At 39.6% G+C, this 16,671-nt stretch overlaps 7 protein-coding genes across 8 annotated transcripts; 4 read left to right on the top strand and 3 right to left on the bottom strand.

Moving 5' to 3' along the window:
- Window positions 1-76: 76 nt before the first annotated feature.
- Window positions 77-2,313, top strand: tub (interleukin 1 receptor associated kinase 4 tube). The gene is made up of 2 exons (XM_018102457.3): window positions 77-753; window positions 815-2,313. Exons 1-2 carry the CDS (start codon window positions 288-290, stop codon window positions 1,924-1,926), a joined length of 1,578 nt encoding a protein of 525 aa, XP_017957946.1. The 5' UTR covers window positions 77-287; the 3' UTR covers window positions 1,927-2,313.
- A 282-nt stretch (window positions 2,314-2,595) lies between these two features.
- On the top strand, window positions 2,596-3,959 carry LOC108652345 (E3 ubiquitin-protein ligase TM129). Its single transcript, XM_018102519.3, has 2 exons — window positions 2,596-3,228; window positions 3,301-3,959. The coding sequence occupies exons 1-2, from the start codon at window positions 2,596-2,598 to the stop codon at window positions 3,865-3,867; spliced, it is 1,200 nt and encodes a 399-aa protein (XP_017958008.1). The 3' UTR covers window positions 3,868-3,959.
- Window positions 3,960-4,101: 142 nt separating this feature from the next.
- LOC108652418 (uncharacterized) lies at window positions 4,102-7,999 on the bottom strand. Its single transcript, XM_018102608.3, has 2 exons — window positions 7,714-7,999; window positions 4,102-4,636 (listed from the first exon to the last, which is right to left on the bottom strand). The coding sequence occupies exons 1-2, from the start codon at window positions 7,912-7,914 to the stop codon at window positions 4,475-4,477; spliced, it is 363 nt and encodes a 120-aa protein (XP_017958097.1). The 5' UTR covers window positions 7,915-7,999; the 3' UTR covers window positions 4,102-4,474.
- Window positions 8,000-8,053: 54 nt separating this feature from the next.
- LOC108652313 (E3 ubiquitin-protein ligase MARCHF5) lies at window positions 8,054-11,618 on the bottom strand. 2 transcript variants are annotated; one of them, XM_018102479.3, is made up of 4 exons: window positions 11,469-11,618; window positions 10,819-11,392; window positions 10,567-10,763; window positions 8,054-10,507 (listed from the first exon to the last, which is right to left on the bottom strand). In XM_018102479.3, exons 2-4 carry the CDS (start codon window positions 11,386-11,388, stop codon window positions 10,021-10,023), a joined length of 1,254 nt encoding a protein of 417 aa, XP_017957968.2. In that variant the 5' UTR covers window positions 11,389-11,392; window positions 11,469-11,618; the 3' UTR covers window positions 8,054-10,020. The 2 variants fall into 2 exon arrangements, with proteins under 2 accessions (XP_017957968.2, XP_017957959.2); XM_018102470.3 differs by having other exon boundaries at window positions 11,491-11,610.
- Window positions 11,619-11,988: 370 nt separating this feature from the next.
- LOC108652383 (Golgi to ER traffic protein 4 homolog) lies at window positions 11,989-13,222 on the bottom strand. The gene is made up of 2 exons (XM_018102561.3): window positions 12,821-13,222; window positions 11,989-12,756 (listed from the first exon to the last, which is right to left on the bottom strand). The coding sequence occupies exons 1-2, from the start codon at window positions 13,220-13,222 to the stop codon at window positions 12,127-12,129; spliced, it is 1,032 nt and encodes a 343-aa protein (XP_017958050.1). The 3' UTR covers window positions 11,989-12,126.
- A 100-nt stretch (window positions 13,223-13,322) lies between these two features.
- On the top strand, window positions 13,323-14,814 carry LOC108652355 (BTB/POZ domain-containing protein KCTD9). Its single transcript, XM_018102528.2, has 3 exons — window positions 13,323-14,030; window positions 14,102-14,233; window positions 14,338-14,814. The coding sequence occupies exons 1-3, from the start codon at window positions 13,323-13,325 to the stop codon at window positions 14,650-14,652; spliced, it is 1,155 nt and encodes a 384-aa protein (XP_017958017.1). The 3' UTR covers window positions 14,653-14,814.
- Window positions 14,815-15,013: 199 nt separating this feature from the next.
- LOC108652376 (alpha-2-macroglobulin receptor-associated protein) lies at window positions 15,014-16,642 on the top strand. Its single transcript, XM_018102551.3, has 5 exons — window positions 15,014-15,314; window positions 15,375-15,590; window positions 15,643-15,853; window positions 15,911-16,272; window positions 16,333-16,642. Exons 1-5 carry the CDS (start codon window positions 15,093-15,095, stop codon window positions 16,459-16,461), a joined length of 1,140 nt encoding a protein of 379 aa, XP_017958040.1. The 5' UTR covers window positions 15,014-15,092; the 3' UTR covers window positions 16,462-16,642.
- The last annotated feature ends 29 nt before the right edge of the window (window positions 16,643-16,671 follow it).

The following is a 16,671-nucleotide window of genomic DNA, read 5'->3' as shown; positions in this document are numbered from 1 at the left end:
GGGAAATTACTGCTATCGATAGTCATATCGATAAGGCAACACTGAAAGCTTAAACAGCTGTTAGCTTCGGCTATTCCACATTCGCACATATATGTATGTATATGTGTGTGCGGAGAAACCATTGATGATGGCTCATAGGAAAATTCAGTAAAAACAAAAGAGCTGCAAACGCAAGTAATTATAAAATGTTATTATAGCAGCGTGCGTGACAATCAAACAATAGCCGCAATCATATCAAAGACGCGCGGTAGCGATAAAGCTGAAGGCTTCGAAGAAACCTAAACAAAATGGAAATGGCAAAAACAAAAGCAAACGGCTGGGCGACTGTTTGTAGCAGCACAAGTTCCGCTCCCAAATATTCAAAATATACGCGCTACACGGAATTGCGGCGCGTCGATGACAACGACATATATAAGTTGGCCACAATACTGGATGTGAATGGCTGCTGGCGCAAGCTAATGTCCATTATACCGAAACGTCTGGATGCGCAGGCCTGCAGCGCACCAGGAGCACTCAAGTATCAGGAAATCGCTGCCAAGGTGGGGCTTAAGTATAACGCGCAACAAATAAGTCTGATTGATGGGACCGCTGAGCGCCTGACGCCCGGCCAAAGCATATCACAGGTAATGATCGATGAGTGGAAAACTTCTGGCAAACTGAACGAACGCCCCACTGTGGGTGTGCTGCTGCAGTTGCTTGTACAGGCCGAGATCTACAGTGCAGCCGATTTTGTGGCCTTGCATTTTTTGAATGGTTCGTAGATATAGTGGACGCAATGTATTCTATGTTAAAACTAAACGTTTTGTTGTTTTAGAGCCTAAACCTGATCGCCCCACCGATGGACCAGCAGCGCACATCAGCTTAGATTTGTGCAGTGAGGATCTGAGCGAGGAAATGGATGTGGATGACGGTGCCAGTTACCAGCCCAATACATCCGCATTGAATGCAGCCGCTGCACAGGCGCGTGGCACTGGAATGAATTTGGATTACTTCGACAAGCATATGGTTAGACGTGATAAGAGTGTGCCCCAACAGATCGAGAATGGCGCATCCATATCCAGCTCCAGCCCAGCGCCAGTCGCACCACCACGATCTTCACGCTTATCCCGTCATCTGAAGGCAACAGCTAGCAATGGGCCACCCATAACAACAGATGTAGCCTCATCCTCAGCGCACTCAAACACGGTCAACATGCCCAATCTATCCATTCTCAATGCAAGTAGTGAAAAGCTGGTGTCAGGAAGTGATCAAAATCAAACACAGCCCCCACAAAATATACCTCACCTATCTATACTCAATGGCTGCTCCGAGGCAGTATCAATAGCAACAACATCTACGACGCCACTGGATGCTGGCAATTCGGACACCGCCAGCACTGGCAGCTATAATAGTACAAGCACTTCGACAGCAACCGTACCCAATGTGCCTTTGATAACGCTTTTAATTGAAAATTCCAGCTGCGAGATAAGTGGCGCATCTGATGCGACGCCGACAGAAACAGCCACAGCCACATCAAAATCGACAACAACGAAAACAGTTCCCGATATGAGCCATAATAATTTGCCAGCGATAAGCGCATTAAATTTGAATACCGTGCAAACCGATGGAAGCGAAGCCAAAGCTCGCAGCGATAACGGGGGTAACAATAGCAGCGGCACAAACAGCCTTAGTGTTGACGACGATGAAGACGACGACGACGACGAGGAAGATGACGACGAAGACGATGATGTGGATGACGAAGAGGCGGATGTGTCATTGCATAATCTGAGCAATTCTGAGCATCACAACTCTAATAACGACTCAAGTCTAACGACAGTAACCGGCACCAGCGGCGATAATAGCTTTGAGTTGACCAACGACTCAAGTTCGACATCCAACGATGATTACACCAACAATATTCCGAACCTGAGTGAACTTCAGCAGTAAAGTAACCGTCCATTAATACGCACTAGTTTACTTTCTGCAAGCCACGCACACACACATTCCATAAAGCACACAAAAATATCTATCTGTTAATGTATGTGGTCTGTCATACCTATTTTATATTGTTTATGTATCAAAAGTTATGTACATAATGTCCGCATAAAGTCTAACGCAAGTTGTTTACTGCCTAGTTAAACATATCTCCCTAACTTAAATATAGCTTCCATGACTCCCAATGAAAATATGATTTCATTAGGCAAAAGACATTTAATACTTAAATTTATTTGCATCATCAGACAATAGCACAATTCAAAAGAAAGTTTTGTATTGAGAATCTTTTTACAAAAATATATACATACTTATATTTAATACACTAAAGAAGAAAAGGAATTTTATGATATATGCTACCTATTTTCTGTCTTTTTTCTAAGAATGATTGGACAGCCTCAGCTCATAATTATAATATTTAAAATAATAATAAAGTAAAGAAAATGACGATTTCAACCAAATTTGAATATAGCGACGAGTTCAAAAATAAACTATCGAGTCCGATAGCTCGAAGGCAACTCTGCATTGCGACACATCAACAATAATTGCGCATCTCTAATTTAGACCCTGGACTTGTATATTTCATTACTGGTTTTTGTTGAATTTTTCAAAATTTTTCGTAACATGGATGAGTCGGAACTGCTCTTTAATTTGTTCTACTTCCTATTGTGCATGTGCGTCATTTATCCGCCCGAGGAGTTTCAACGCTTGGGCTTTACTATCGAGCAGGTGTTCTCTTCCTTCCTGGGAGAAGAATATCAAGATTTTGTTGGCTACCATCTGCGCCGCACATCTCTGAATCTCTTTGTGCATAGCTGTCTGCCAGTCACATATTTTCTAATACACAGACTGAAGTTTTCAGTATTCGCTACACAACAACCGCTTGAAGACAATGAGCTTGACCCAGATTTTCCTATGCCACAGGAGGCTGTGGCGTTCAAAACGCTCACCTGGAAAATGGCGCAACGTTTCAGTGTACTGGCTATGCTAGCTGTCCCAGCATTGATATTTAAATGGCATCAGCAAAACTGGCGTCGACATCCGATAAACAAAACCCTGGCAAAATACTCAAATACCCCGGGCAATTACAGCGCAGTTGCAAGCGACATTAGCACCGAGTTTCGACGTCAAGACATCTACAAAAAGAAACTTAACTCTATTAGCACGGTGATTGCCACAGAAAACTGGATTATAAAAACAACCATGTACAACGTTAACTTTGCGCACCAAGCCAACACTTCTCTCAGCGTTGCCAAGGCAAGTTAGCTCCCAGCTGCATATGGTGACATGTTGTAAACAATGAATAATATCAATATATTTAAATTTTAGGCGGAGACTTATAATATATCGCACCACGATCAGAACGACACCTTGCAAATGATAAGCATAGTTGTTAAACCGATGCGTCAAGGTGTTTCTGATTTTAACATTCGCATAAATGCCTTAGAGTTTCGTAGCTTGGAGGATCGTCTTCGACGTCCAATTACAATACCATCCAACATACAGTTTCACCGCAGCGTCATCGATCGATTTGTGGACGTGTTCAAAGCGCAGGTAGCTCTCAATCCTATATTCAGCTCGGAGCCCATTACAGACAAGTGCTTTGCATGCATGCTGGCGGAGCCGAATATTAAGATAAACAAGCAATGCTCCGATTTGAATCGGGCTGGCGCTCCTCTAACAGATGAGGCGCGCTGCTCCAATTGCTATTGTCGTCCCATGTGGTGTGTGGAGTGCTTGGCGCGCTGGTTTGCCGCCCGACAAAGCGATATCGATCGTGAAGTGTGGCTGGAGCAGAAGTGCACCTGTCCCATGTGTCGGGCCAAGTTTTGTGTGCTCGATGTCAGCTATATTCGACCGACGGCGACAGCCACTGCTGACGAAGATGCCTCATGATTTCGCTTGTAAGAGTAAACGGCTAAACAATAATCTTATGCTTATCGATACGTTTTAAGCACTGAATTTTTATTAAAGTTAAGACGAATATACATATGTGTATATATATGAAATATTGTAATGTGTATAGTTAAAGATATGCATATACGATTTAGTGCAGTTATCACGATTTAATACTTGTATAATCTAAGCAAGAAAGAGATAATAATGTTCATACATTTACTTATTATTTAAAAACATATATATATGTATGTATATATTTAAGTACAATGATCTACTTCGACATATGTATAATTAGAGAGTGCCTAAGTTAGCCCCTAATCTGTTCTATACTCTACTACAACTAAATAGCTGGAAAATTCTAAACACACAAGAAAGCTTTGTTAGTCTTCCTTAGTATTGTTTTTCTTCAACTGTTTCCTTCTCATTGTGAATTTTGCACACTTTATTTAGTTCACATGTTGTGCAATAAACTCTTCGGTTGATCCAATAAAGCGTAATACAAATATATAGTGCATATAGCTGTATATACATATTTGTATGTATATGTATATAGTATATGCATATGTATGTCAACGTATATATATATATATAACCCTGACATTATCTATAAATTGGTTTCGTAAAAACTTTTATAGCTCTCCGTTTTGTCACGTTGACTTCGCACCGACGGCGCCGCTGCATTATTACCGCCCGTTGTTGAATTTGTTGTATTTGAATTATAGGAGGACGATTTGGACATGGTGCTGGTTGTATTGCGCGCTGAGATCTGCAATAAATAAATCGAAATAAAATATTAAACAAACAATAACTCTTGAAAATCATTATCAGCAAACAAATTTGAAGACTATTTAGATTAAGTTTTCACTTGGCTTTCCAGCAATCAGAGACACTGACTTCTCGAAAAGTAATCAAAAGACATGTTCAAAGTCATATTTTTGATTTAGCACCTGATTTTAATCAAGCACATGCTATCGACATGCACCCAATACAAACATACATTCATAAATAGAGTATATACATACATAAATATAATTCTCGGCTTTTTTTTTTTTTTTTTTTTTTGACAACTGGCGGCAACAGAACAGCCAAGCGTGCACAACCACTTACCTATATGCTATAAATGTTTGTATGTATGTATGTTTATAGGTGCTTTTCCCTATATATATAGAGAAACCAAAACAGAAAAAGGTTTGCCTTTGTTTTTGCAATCTCTACTGTTAGTTGCTGATAAGGTTTTTGCCCTGTTAAAGCACAATGAAGAAAATTTTGCAATACCTGATATAGGTACAAACAATATTGTTTGAGTGCTTTCGTTGGTAAAACCTTGGCCATAATTCATGCTTTACTATTATCATTGTTGTACACATACATACATATGTATATATACACCTATGCGAGATATGTATATAATCTAGAGGCTTTTTGATTTTTCGCATGTTATAAACCAAGAAGACGTCACGAGACGTCAAGAGACTGCTAAAAACTAATTTAAGTGTATATAAAATCAAATACTATGATCTGAAATACTAAATGAAGGTCTAAAGATTGGTTAAATATAACTGATACGCCGTGTTGCTCTACTTATTTTAAAGAAAGTTTCATTATAAAATAACAGACTTACAGAAATGGTTGGTTTGATTATTTGTCAAGGTAGAAACGTTCTTGAAATCCTCTTTTAAATTCAAATTCATTAAATACTTGCAATATGCATATGGCTGATCAAATTTTAGTTAAACATGAAAGCTAGAATTCTTTTATGTTACTCATACGCCATGAGGTCTAAGCTGAAGTGAATTATGAGTTAGAGATACATATGTATCTATTTACAGTTCTCTTATGTCAAAAAGATATTGAAAACTTATCTCCTTAGCTTAATTTATAGCTAGCTTATAAAATGAAAGCAAACACAGCTCGACACTTTGTTCAGCACTTAAACATGTCCTATCTGGAATAGGTTAAAAAGGTGTAATAAAGCACCTAGCGATATTTGTTATACTTTTTGTTGTTGTTTATTTTCTGCTTTTCATAAAGTGAACCAAGTTCAATGCACAGACGGCAATGACGCAGCAAGCACGTTTGCCGCTGACAATCAATCGATCGACCGATCGTTCGCTCATTGCATTTGTTGCGTAAGTAAAACAAAAAAAAAAGGCAGGTGGAACACCCTCAGGTTGAGGCTTTACCCCCCACTGACCGACCGGCTGGCCGGTTCACTTGCCAAATTTAACCAGAGACGCGTGCCGATGACAGAAACAAATTTTGTTTTCATTTATACTTGTTTCTTCTTCTTATGGCTGCTCTGCAATGTATCTGGTTTCGCATCCATGCATGTGTATGCATATATGTACATATATGTGTGTATGTATATAAATATATCTTCCTTTTTTTTTGTAACGAAATTTGAATATGTATTATATGACATTTTGTTGAATTCGCTTGCCTTACTCATCTTACAACGGCGCCAAACGAAATAAAGTTTCCAGAAAGGTGTGTTTGTCGGTCGCTATACATACACATATGTGTGCATATATGTATGTATATACATATATATATAGATATTTATTGATCTTACTTTATTTGACTTGCACCCGACTGAGTTCTGTTCTTGCGTTTTTACTTTCTTTATATTTTATTTTCGTTTTTTATCACTTGCAAGAAAATAATGTATTTTTAACTGCGTTTTACACCAATTTTGTTCTTTTATTAGTCTATATTTTATACAGCCCTTTTATGGGGGCATAAAGAACATTTACGAAAGATATTTTGCTAGGCTCTAAGGCAGCACACTCCGAAAGATCTGCGACGTAGATATATGTACATCATATATAAAATGGAGAATTGCAGTGAAGGCCAAAATATTGATAGCAGAAAAAGTACCGTCAATAATCTTATCTGGTCTATAGGAAGCCAAACTTGAAGCAAGAGCGATTTGCACTAGTTATGGCATATCTTAAAGTGACTTCATTTTCTGCCCTATTAGTATAAAGACTAAAGGCGCCTTCTGTTTGTATATGATTTATAATTTTAAGCTTGGCAACCTTTTCAATTATTTTTTTGCTCGTGTTGATCATAAACAAGTTTAAAGTTTTTTTGCCACTTTTTCCCTGAACACGCCGCCTCCTAATTGCTTTAATTACGAATGAGTAATATAAAGTAAATATATGCATATATATATATAATTATATATAATTGTACGTATCTCTACTTTTGGCATCGAGAATGCACTTATTTTTATACAGCCAGCTCGAGAAATGGTAAGCATTTGTCATCAGCAATATTCATACGCCTTGCAGTGATAGGATATATCGTATATCTCTTTACATATACATATGTATTTATTTATATGTATATAGGATAGTCAGCAGTTTTTATAAATAACGTCATAGAGCTGATTGCATACACAGTCTTATCATAATAAACCAACTTCCGTTTTTTATTAATGAGCATTTCCGTTTTTTATGCCATTTGTTGTTGTTGTTGTTGTCGTTGCTGTTTCTTCGATTCACATGAAAAACACAGCAAAAACTTGTAAACTGATATTTGGACTTTTAAGGCAAAGAGAAAAAAGCCCCAAAACCCGTTGCTAACAGATACATACATACATACATATATGTACGTATGTATGTATGTACATATATTATATTCACATATAAATCACGTTAACACTTATCATATCAATATAATATATCGTCGTTATATTCTATTTTTGGAGTGTCTGCTGATAAGTAAGACAAATACAAATACATATACAAATTTAAGTACATATACAAATACAATAGAAATGGAAATGGAAATGAAATTGAAAATGAAAATTGGGTTAAGGGGCAGGTGCAACACACTCACCTTATCATTTTCCTTGCCATCGAAGAGCTTGCCATCGACCACATCTCGTTTCTTGTTCTTCGATCTGAAGCGACCCGAACGCGATATTGTGAAATTGCGCCATTGATGTGAATATTGATCGCCGCAGCGTTTCTCCTCCTCATTCAAAATGCTATCCAGATAGTGGATCGGCTCGTGGGCAGCGGTCATTGTGTTGCTCATCTTTGAAGGTGATCTGGGACGATCGTAGGATCTGCTTGGCTCAGGATCGGCTATATGATGACAGTGCTTATCGTGTGTGGCCCGTTGCAGTTGTGACAACAACTCGATTCGCTTTCAAAACATTTCGTTTGTTTTATTCGATGTCGAGGAACCACCGAACAACAATGCCGACAACTCGCATATACTACGTGCTATATAGTATGTGTACAATCGTATATTCTAAATACATATGTTTTTTTATTTTTAGTTAATATTTATTGTAGTCTTTGTTGGCTTGTATTTAATTATTTTATTTTTTTGTTTGTTATCAACGCGAGGCGTCGCTGGCGATGCGTATTGGTAGCCGGTGCCCGTCTGACTGCGGAGTTGCCGACACAGCGCTGTTATTAACCGTAGTCGCTGTCGTCGCACACAAATGACAACGACGACAGCAACAGCAACAGCTCAGCTACAGCAACAACAATACAGAGTCGACAAGCAACACGACTGACTCCCAAGCTTCAGCGATTCGTTACGTTATGTGTACGCCCGCCTTTGGCCCCCAACGGACGTTCGTTCAGTCACAAAGAACAAACGCAACCCGTTGGAGTTGTAGTTGTTGCTGCTGCTGCTGTTGCTGTGCTTATTGTTGTTGTTGTTTCTGCTGTCGCTGTTGTTGTTGGTGTGACGACAGCGAAAGAAAGCAGTAAGAAATCTTTCAACTGCTGTGAACGCAAGACCGTGTGATTGCTCCTGAAAAGCCAAACAGGTGGGCTACACACACACACACACACACACACACACAGCTGCAAACACCTTGGCAGAGGCATATATAAATCATCCGTGTATGTGTGTGCGAATTTTACCTCTGTTCGGCTGTGCTTCACTTGATGTTAAACAGTTGCAGCTAGGCAGACTAACCTAATGCGCTACAAGCTGAACATATCAAAACTAAAGAACTCCCCAAGATACATACATTACAATATTATAAGTCTTATCATCGTCATTAACCATCTCAATTGCCGTAGATTGCAGCGCAGTGCAAAAGTCGGCATGGCCCGTTAGAAGTTCTGTGTGTTTGCTATACATATGTATGTATGTATTTTCTATATGTACACACAGATATCATCTAGCAGCAGCAGCGGCAGCAGCAGCAGCAGCAACAGCTCGTGTGTTGTCGATGATAAGCGCAAATAGACAAAACAAACACTCGAGTCGCTAACAATTATAAATGATTAGATCGCTTTTTGGAGCATTCACTTTGTCCGGGTCTTTAACTGTAACTTTTGTGTGTACAGACATTCATATATGTATGTACATACATATACATATATGATAGATGCGATGATGTTGCGGCTTCTCTTGTGCAGCACCTTAAAGCCATGCTTAACAGTTCGCTACGCACATACATATAACTATATACATATATGTACATACATATAAACAATTGTTACAGAGCGGGTTCATTATCTTGATGACTCAGGGCGAGTGGCTTGCAGGCAAAGTGCTTCAAAATAAAGAAATTATTCACACTTTCTTGCTGCGACGACTGCTGTGCGAAGCTTATCTAATCTGGTCAAGTTGAAATAGCCTCTACAGGTTTCTCAATTCGGGTCTTAGATCTGAAGTACAGACATTGGCATCATTATAAACCCACCCACAGCCAAGGGTCTCGGTTTTATTTACATAGGCAATTTTGTAGTATTTGTTGTTTACAAAATGTTAACATTAATTCAATCGTGTGGAAGCATAAAGCGTAATATAGGTGTTATATATAATATATATATCTATACATATAGTTAGTTATATGTATTTAATATCTAAATGGACTGTGCAATTTAATTTTTCTTCTGTTTTATTAACATGAAATTTAATCAACCAATATTCGGCTGAGTTATTAGTAGATTCCTGAAATGGTTAATCTCGCAATGAATTTGGCTTACAAGCACGCATGTGCATACATCTGTTTGTTTTCTTTTTCCATTTTTGTTTATCAAAGTTTTTTTCTTTGCCTTAAGAGTCCAAGTTGTTAACAAAATGAAGTTAAATCAAAACTGAACTAGTTGAACAATAAGTAGTTATCCAATATATTATCAATTGATCAATCAATTGAGGGTCCATTCATATTTAAACAACGCTGTCAACGCTGTTGGGTTCATGATCTCGTTCTCGACCAGCACGATCTCGAGATGCTGCCGCAGCACCAATCAAACGAGGCATCGCAGCTGCTGGCTGTTGCTGCGCGTGCTGTTGCTGTTGCAGGACATGACGAGCTCCACCGATACCAGCGGCGCCTGCATTGTTATTGTTGCGGTGCATAAAGTTTCGTATATTCTCTTCCGTATAGTCGACAATACGGCGTTTCTTGCGACGCGCATATTGCTTCTGTTTTAAATAGATTTTCAACATGCCCTTTACTGTAATGAAGGTTATTCCCCCAAGCAGTGTGCGATGCAACGTGTTCTCAACTGAATCGAATAATATGCGACCCACAATGCATGATATTGTAGGCAACAGCAAAGCTCCGCAAAATATTCGCGTTGCGGAAACTGGATCAGAAAGTGCGGGCGTAGCCGGATTAGAAGAAGTAGGCAACTCCTCTTCCTGTTGATTGCTACAAGGTTAAAGTCGATTAAGATAACCTTTGAACTTTGGAAAATATAAAGTACTCACAGGTTCGGATATATAAAATTCACAAAGGGAAACTTGCGCATGACGGTGCCACGATTCCGTATCAAACGTAGTAGGGCATCTTCCCAGCGGATTAATCGGCCCAGTACCAGGCCAACTGGTATTGCGGGCAGACCAATGAGTAGTATGAGCGGATCTCCAGCTTCCATTATAGACATGCCATTTTCGTGACCAACGATCTGCGTGCACCAATATTGTTGTGATAATAGTAGTTATTACTATTCATAGACTCACCTGGAGGAACGTTACAGCTCCATAAGTCACTGCCGTCCAATATAGCGAGCCGACAAAGAAACCGGCTGCTAGAAAAGGGCTCAAACGCTTCACCAGAGTGTCCATGGCTTCCAAGGCAACACCCAGCTTACCCATTTGTGGGAACACAATAATATACTCGGTTTGGCATTGCGGGCAGGATACAGAGCGCAGCGCACTGCCCTTTTGTGTCTTTTCATCGATCCAGCGATACAGGCAGCTCTGGTGTACCCACTTTGTTGTGCCGCGACACTGGCAGGGCTGCACCCACGCAGCCAATCGATTATCCTCATCCGTCGCAAAGCAAATCCAACAACAACGTTCCGTATCGACGTTTAAGGCTTCTCGAGCTGTTGCTGCTGCTGCGGCTGCCGCCACTGAAACAGCTCCCACCGTATAGCGCTCGGTATTATCCAATTCGGTAATTGTTGACTTTGATGTGCTCGGCGCTGGTTCCATTATGACTGTTGTGTGATCGACTGTTGAAAGTTCATTGCCGGCCTCTGTTTCGGTAGCAGCGTCGGCAGTGGGCGCTGCTGCTTTATCATCCATATCGCTGCAAGTTTTTCGACATTTATAGAAATGTGTTGGTTTGCTTTCGCAAATTGGCAGGTTGATATGATTTAACTCACATAGAAAATTTTAAAAACTCACTCGTTCAGAGTCTGCTTTTCTTACAAACCAGTATTAAAATTAATTTTCAACTTTTCCTCCTAACTCTTTCTGAAACTAAAATATATGTGAACTAGAGATGAAACCGTGCTAATATTTGTTTACTTTATTTATACTCACGTGTACTAAAATTCACTTTGTTAGTTTTAATATCAGAGCAATGATCAGTATATGTATATGTATTATTATGACACTTTATGAAAATACAATCTAAACATGGACTATATGTTTTAGCGTCCCAAAAAATCGTTAGAATAAAGCAACAAGTACTTAGTTTTGGTATTGCAATTTACAACAATCAGACTAAAAATACTGAACGCAATAGAGATGAGTAACAATCGATAAGTGAACCATCGATTTCATGATATCTGGGCACCAAGGCCATTTCGAGTAATTCCCTTCTACCATTTGCACAAACAGTGCCATTTGGTAACTAATATGCCTCCATCAATTTCGATTATATGTATAAACTTTATATGCTTATTACTTCAGCTTCCAGCAAAATTTTAATTAGCAAATATATAATAATATTACAAAGAAAGCCCCGGTGTATATATCAATTTATCAATTAATCCCGATGGCTTTACCGGACTACCAATCCGGCGACGGCATCTGCTGCTAGTCCAGTTCGCTGTTAGCGTTTTGACGTCGCGTCGGTCTGCTTTGCACATCATCATCGTCATCAAACCCTTGCATCAGTTGATTGAAGATATCGCCAAACATGCCACCAAGTCCAGAGGGTCCAGCATGCACCTGCTCTGGTTGCTCATCAAAGTACGTCACCCCAATTTTCGTCAGATATTTCGTGAAAGACGTGTCGCGTTTTAAAGACGGCTCATACAGTTTACGCAAGGCACGAAAACCAACCACGCTCTTCGTGTCGATGAGTCGGAAGAGAAAATAAAGAAAATTGACCAGAGGCTCATTGTAGGGAAACTCGTGCCTCAATAGCTTCGGATGGTATCGTGTATACTCGGTGAACGTATCTTCAGCCGTTTTGCGATCCTTCAATGACAGCTGCTGCAGCACAGCTTGCACCAAAAACAAATCCACTTCTCTGTGAAAGCCCTTGCTCTGACTTATTTCAATCAGCACACGTCCACAGAGACTGCCGTCCTGACAGAGCAAGTAATGATGACGGGCCGATTCAATGTTGCCCTCTGTCCAGAACACATGTGCTATTAGCTTGTGCAACACCGGATGTCCGAACTGACCATGCACAGAGGTGCTCCATTTGATAACCCGGTGCTAAATATATTGAAATGTAAATAAGAACAATTGCAAATGGTTTAATTTTGTAGTATTGACATACGATCAGAGTCTCGCGTTCTACTGTAGTTGCGCTTAAGCCGCGAATCAATCCACCGAGTCGAGGTACCCATTCGAAATTGTCCGCGGCCTCTGGTTGTGGGCCACGCTTCTCCAGCGTATCTACCAGCAATAAACACAAGTCCGCAGCACTACTCTCCTGCTCCTTCTCGATTAGTTTCTGTGCACCGTCATATAGCAAATCTAAGCAGTCCTGGTAACGTTTCTGGGCCGTGTAACGAAAATATAACGTTCGATACATCATATGGGCTTCATAGAACTCTCCCTCCGCCAACGAATGAGACAACTTTGCAAGTACGCGACTGACACCCCGTTGATTGGCACTCGAGCTGCTGCTGCTGCTACTGGCGCTGCCAATAGGTCTTTCGGCTTCGGCCGTTGTCATATTAACAGTTAAAATTACGAGTTCAGTACTGCTTTAAAATATATGAGTATATGTTGACGGAGGATGATTCTAAATTTTCTTCAATAATATAAGATTATTTATGGATGGACAATTTATCGTCAGACAAACGATTAGTATCGATAGCGCGGAAAAAGTGTGCTGCCACACCAATGAATCGATTCCCGTTCGCCCAAGAGAAAAAATCGGAGTTGCTGAAATTGCAGCAACAAAAACCACAACAAAACAATTGCAAAAATTCAACCCAATGGAAAGCGATGGAGCGGAAAAAAATACAAATGATGTTGCAGCTTGTGGCGAGAAGCCCGACCCCCATACTTTTCCATCGAATAAATGGGTGAAATTAAATGTGGGTGGAAAAATTTATACAACAACAATTGATACACTCGTCGGTCGAGAACCTGACTCTATGCTCGCAAGAATGTTTCTACAGGATGGTGGCATGATGCCCAGCGAAAAGGACGAGCAGGGCGCATACTTGATCGATCGGAGTGCTCGGTATTTCGAGCCAATTATAAACTATTTACGCCATGGTGAATTTGTGTGCGATAAACACATCAGCTTAAGAGGCGTTCTAGAGGAGGCACGTTTCTTCGGAATTTACTCGCTGGTCACACACTTGGAGGAAAAGCTAGAACAGGAAGAACCTCTCGACGATAGACCACTGACACGTATCGATGTGATAAAAGCCATTATACAGACATCAGCAATTACGGAACTGCGCTTTCAGGGTGTCAATCTAGCAGGCGCTGATTTACGCAAACTAGATTTTCGGAATATTAATTTTAAGGTAAGGAATAGCCGTGCGATATATGTATATATAACTATGAAATAGTAAAGTATTATGTCTTTGGTTATTAGTATGCCAACATGTCGCGTTGCAATTTATCACATACAAATCTGAACTACTGCTGCCTGGAGCGTGCGGATCTTCAGTATGCGAACCTGGAATGCGCTCAATTGGTTTCAGTGCGAGGTCTTTGTGCCAACATGGTAAGAATCGTTCTTTTGTGCATACTGCTCGGACTTCTAGTCGTTTCCAAGAATACACAAATTGAATTTATTTAATTATTGATATATTTAATGATACATTTCAGGAGGGCGCCAATTTACGTGGCTGCAACTTTGAGGATCCTACGGGTGTGCGAACCAACCTAGAGGGCGTTAATTTAAAGGGTGCTTGCTTAGAGAGCAGTAATATGGCTGGTGTTAATTTACGCGTAGCAAACCTCAAAAATGCAAATATGAAGAATTGTAATTTACGTGGCGCTTTGCTGGCTGGCGCCGACCTGGAACGCTGCAATTTATCAGGTAGCGATTTACAGGAGGCGAACTTACGTGGTGCTAACTTAAAGGACGCTGAGTTGACGCTTATGGTAACGCCTCTACATATGTCGCAGGCCATACGTTGATCTGAGGTGCCTTTACAAGCTTAAGGAACATCACCATGTGCAATTATTATCAATATATATTCGGTCCTAGTATGTGATGCTTGGTCTTAGTTTAGTTTTTTGTACATACCTTATTTTGACACTATATACATACATATATTAAATAAAACAGTATTAAATACATCATCAATATCACGTTTTATATTTGCCGCATTTTGTTTGAATTCCCTATCCTTGTCGCACTTAAGTATTCAATTTGAATTTATCGATATGGATGTAAATTCATGAAAGGTGGCAGCACCACACAATAAAATTATATAAAAATTACAAACTGTTCAATTAGAACAGTGCCAAGTAACTAGTTCATTTGTTCCGCTGAATCAGTAACTCTTTTTTTGTACTCCCAACTCAACACTAAAAGTCCGATTGGAAGATTTGCTCTGATTTGCAGAAGAATTATAATGAAAACGTGTCACTTAATTGTGGCATTGGCCACTATAGGTCTATTAATCGCAACGCAAAGTGTCAACGCCGACAAAAGGCAGAGCAAAAAATACAGTAAAGAGGCAAACAGCCCGCATTTTAAGCAGGTCATCGACGAAAAGTATGAGCCGGAAATTCGGAATCTTCAGCGACCTTTTCGTATAGCCAAACTAAATTTGATCTGGTCAAAGGCGCAAAGCGTAAGTCATAAGTGGTTTATAATGTCTCAAATATATTTAAATTCCCTTTATTTTTGTCAGCGATTAACGGAAACTAAAATAAAGTCTTTGTACATGGAGCTAAAAATCCATGATAAAGAGGAGATCGCGTGGAAACAGCTAAACTCGCAGCACAAAGACAAAGATGGACTGAAAGAGAATGAGCTACGTCAAAAGCTAATTGGAATAATGAGCACCTACGATTTGCTGGAACATTTTGAGGACACTCAGGATGTGGAAAAAACAAAGCCCTTTAAGGTATGTTTGATGTCTTACGGCAACAGGTTGTAATAATAATTCCGCTTTGTAGAAATTCCATGATCCAGAGGAAAGACATAAAAATAAAAGTCTTTTTAAGGACAAGAAACTAAATCGTCTATGGGAGAAAGCAGAAATTTCAGGGTTTACAGCTGAAGAGATGAAATCCCTCAAGCAAGAGTTTGATCATCACCAGGACAAAGTGGATATGTATTATAGTTTGCTTGAGAATATTGGCACTTTGGATATGGACAACCATGAAAGTAAGCTTAAGTCCACTGTAAAAACAAACCAGTTATTAACTCCTTTTTATGAAATAGATGCTATAAACACCGAAGATCTGGATACGTATAATCTCATTTCAAATGATCCCAATGAAAATGAGATTAAGACGCATGAACAGAACGTGAAAAAGTTTGAAAGTGATATGAATACTCTACGTGGACATCATGTTGGCATCAAAGATCACTATGATCGTCTTGAGCGATTAGTATCTACCGGCCCCCATAGCCAAGAGTTTATCGAGCCCAAGGTACAGGGATTGTGGCGTGTGGCTCAGGCCAGCAATTTCACTGACAAAGAACTAATGTCCCTTAAAACCGAGCTGCATCATTTTGAGAGTCGTCTCCTAAAGCTGCGCCATCTACATGCCGAGCATGCTCTGCACAAGGAGAAGTACAAGGTATAAGACAAAAGTACAATTCAAATTATACATAATTATAAGACTGGTTTCTTTTATTAGGATGAAAAGCACAGAGACAAAAGCAATCGGTTTGAAGATATAGAGGAGCAGCTAAAGAAACAAACGCGCAAAGTTGAAAAACTTCAGGAAAATATTGAAAATACTATTTTCAAGCATACTGAACTTTAAGTAATTTTTCGACAATGATGATCGTGCCAAATGAGCAAATTATTTGTAGACAAATATTTGTAATTTTCGAAGCAATTGCTTAGCTTAGAATTAGATTTACTAACCTTTTTGTACCAAAACTATTGCAGCTGAGAACGCACCTATTGTATAAAGAAATGAATTAAAAATCTCATGAAGTGGACATTTTTCTCTGTGTATTACTGGCGTTGC

Source organism: Drosophila navojoa, chromosome 2, assembly GCF_054131105.1.
Source record: "Drosophila navojoa isolate 15081-1374.11 chromosome 2, UAZ_NAV_1.0, whole genome shotgun sequence".
NCBI classification, from domain to species: Eukaryota; Metazoa; Arthropoda; class Insecta; order Diptera; family Drosophilidae; genus Drosophila; species Drosophila navojoa.
The sequence above is the reverse complement of the archived record's forward strand: the minus strand, read 5'-3'. Positions and strand labels throughout refer to the sequence as shown.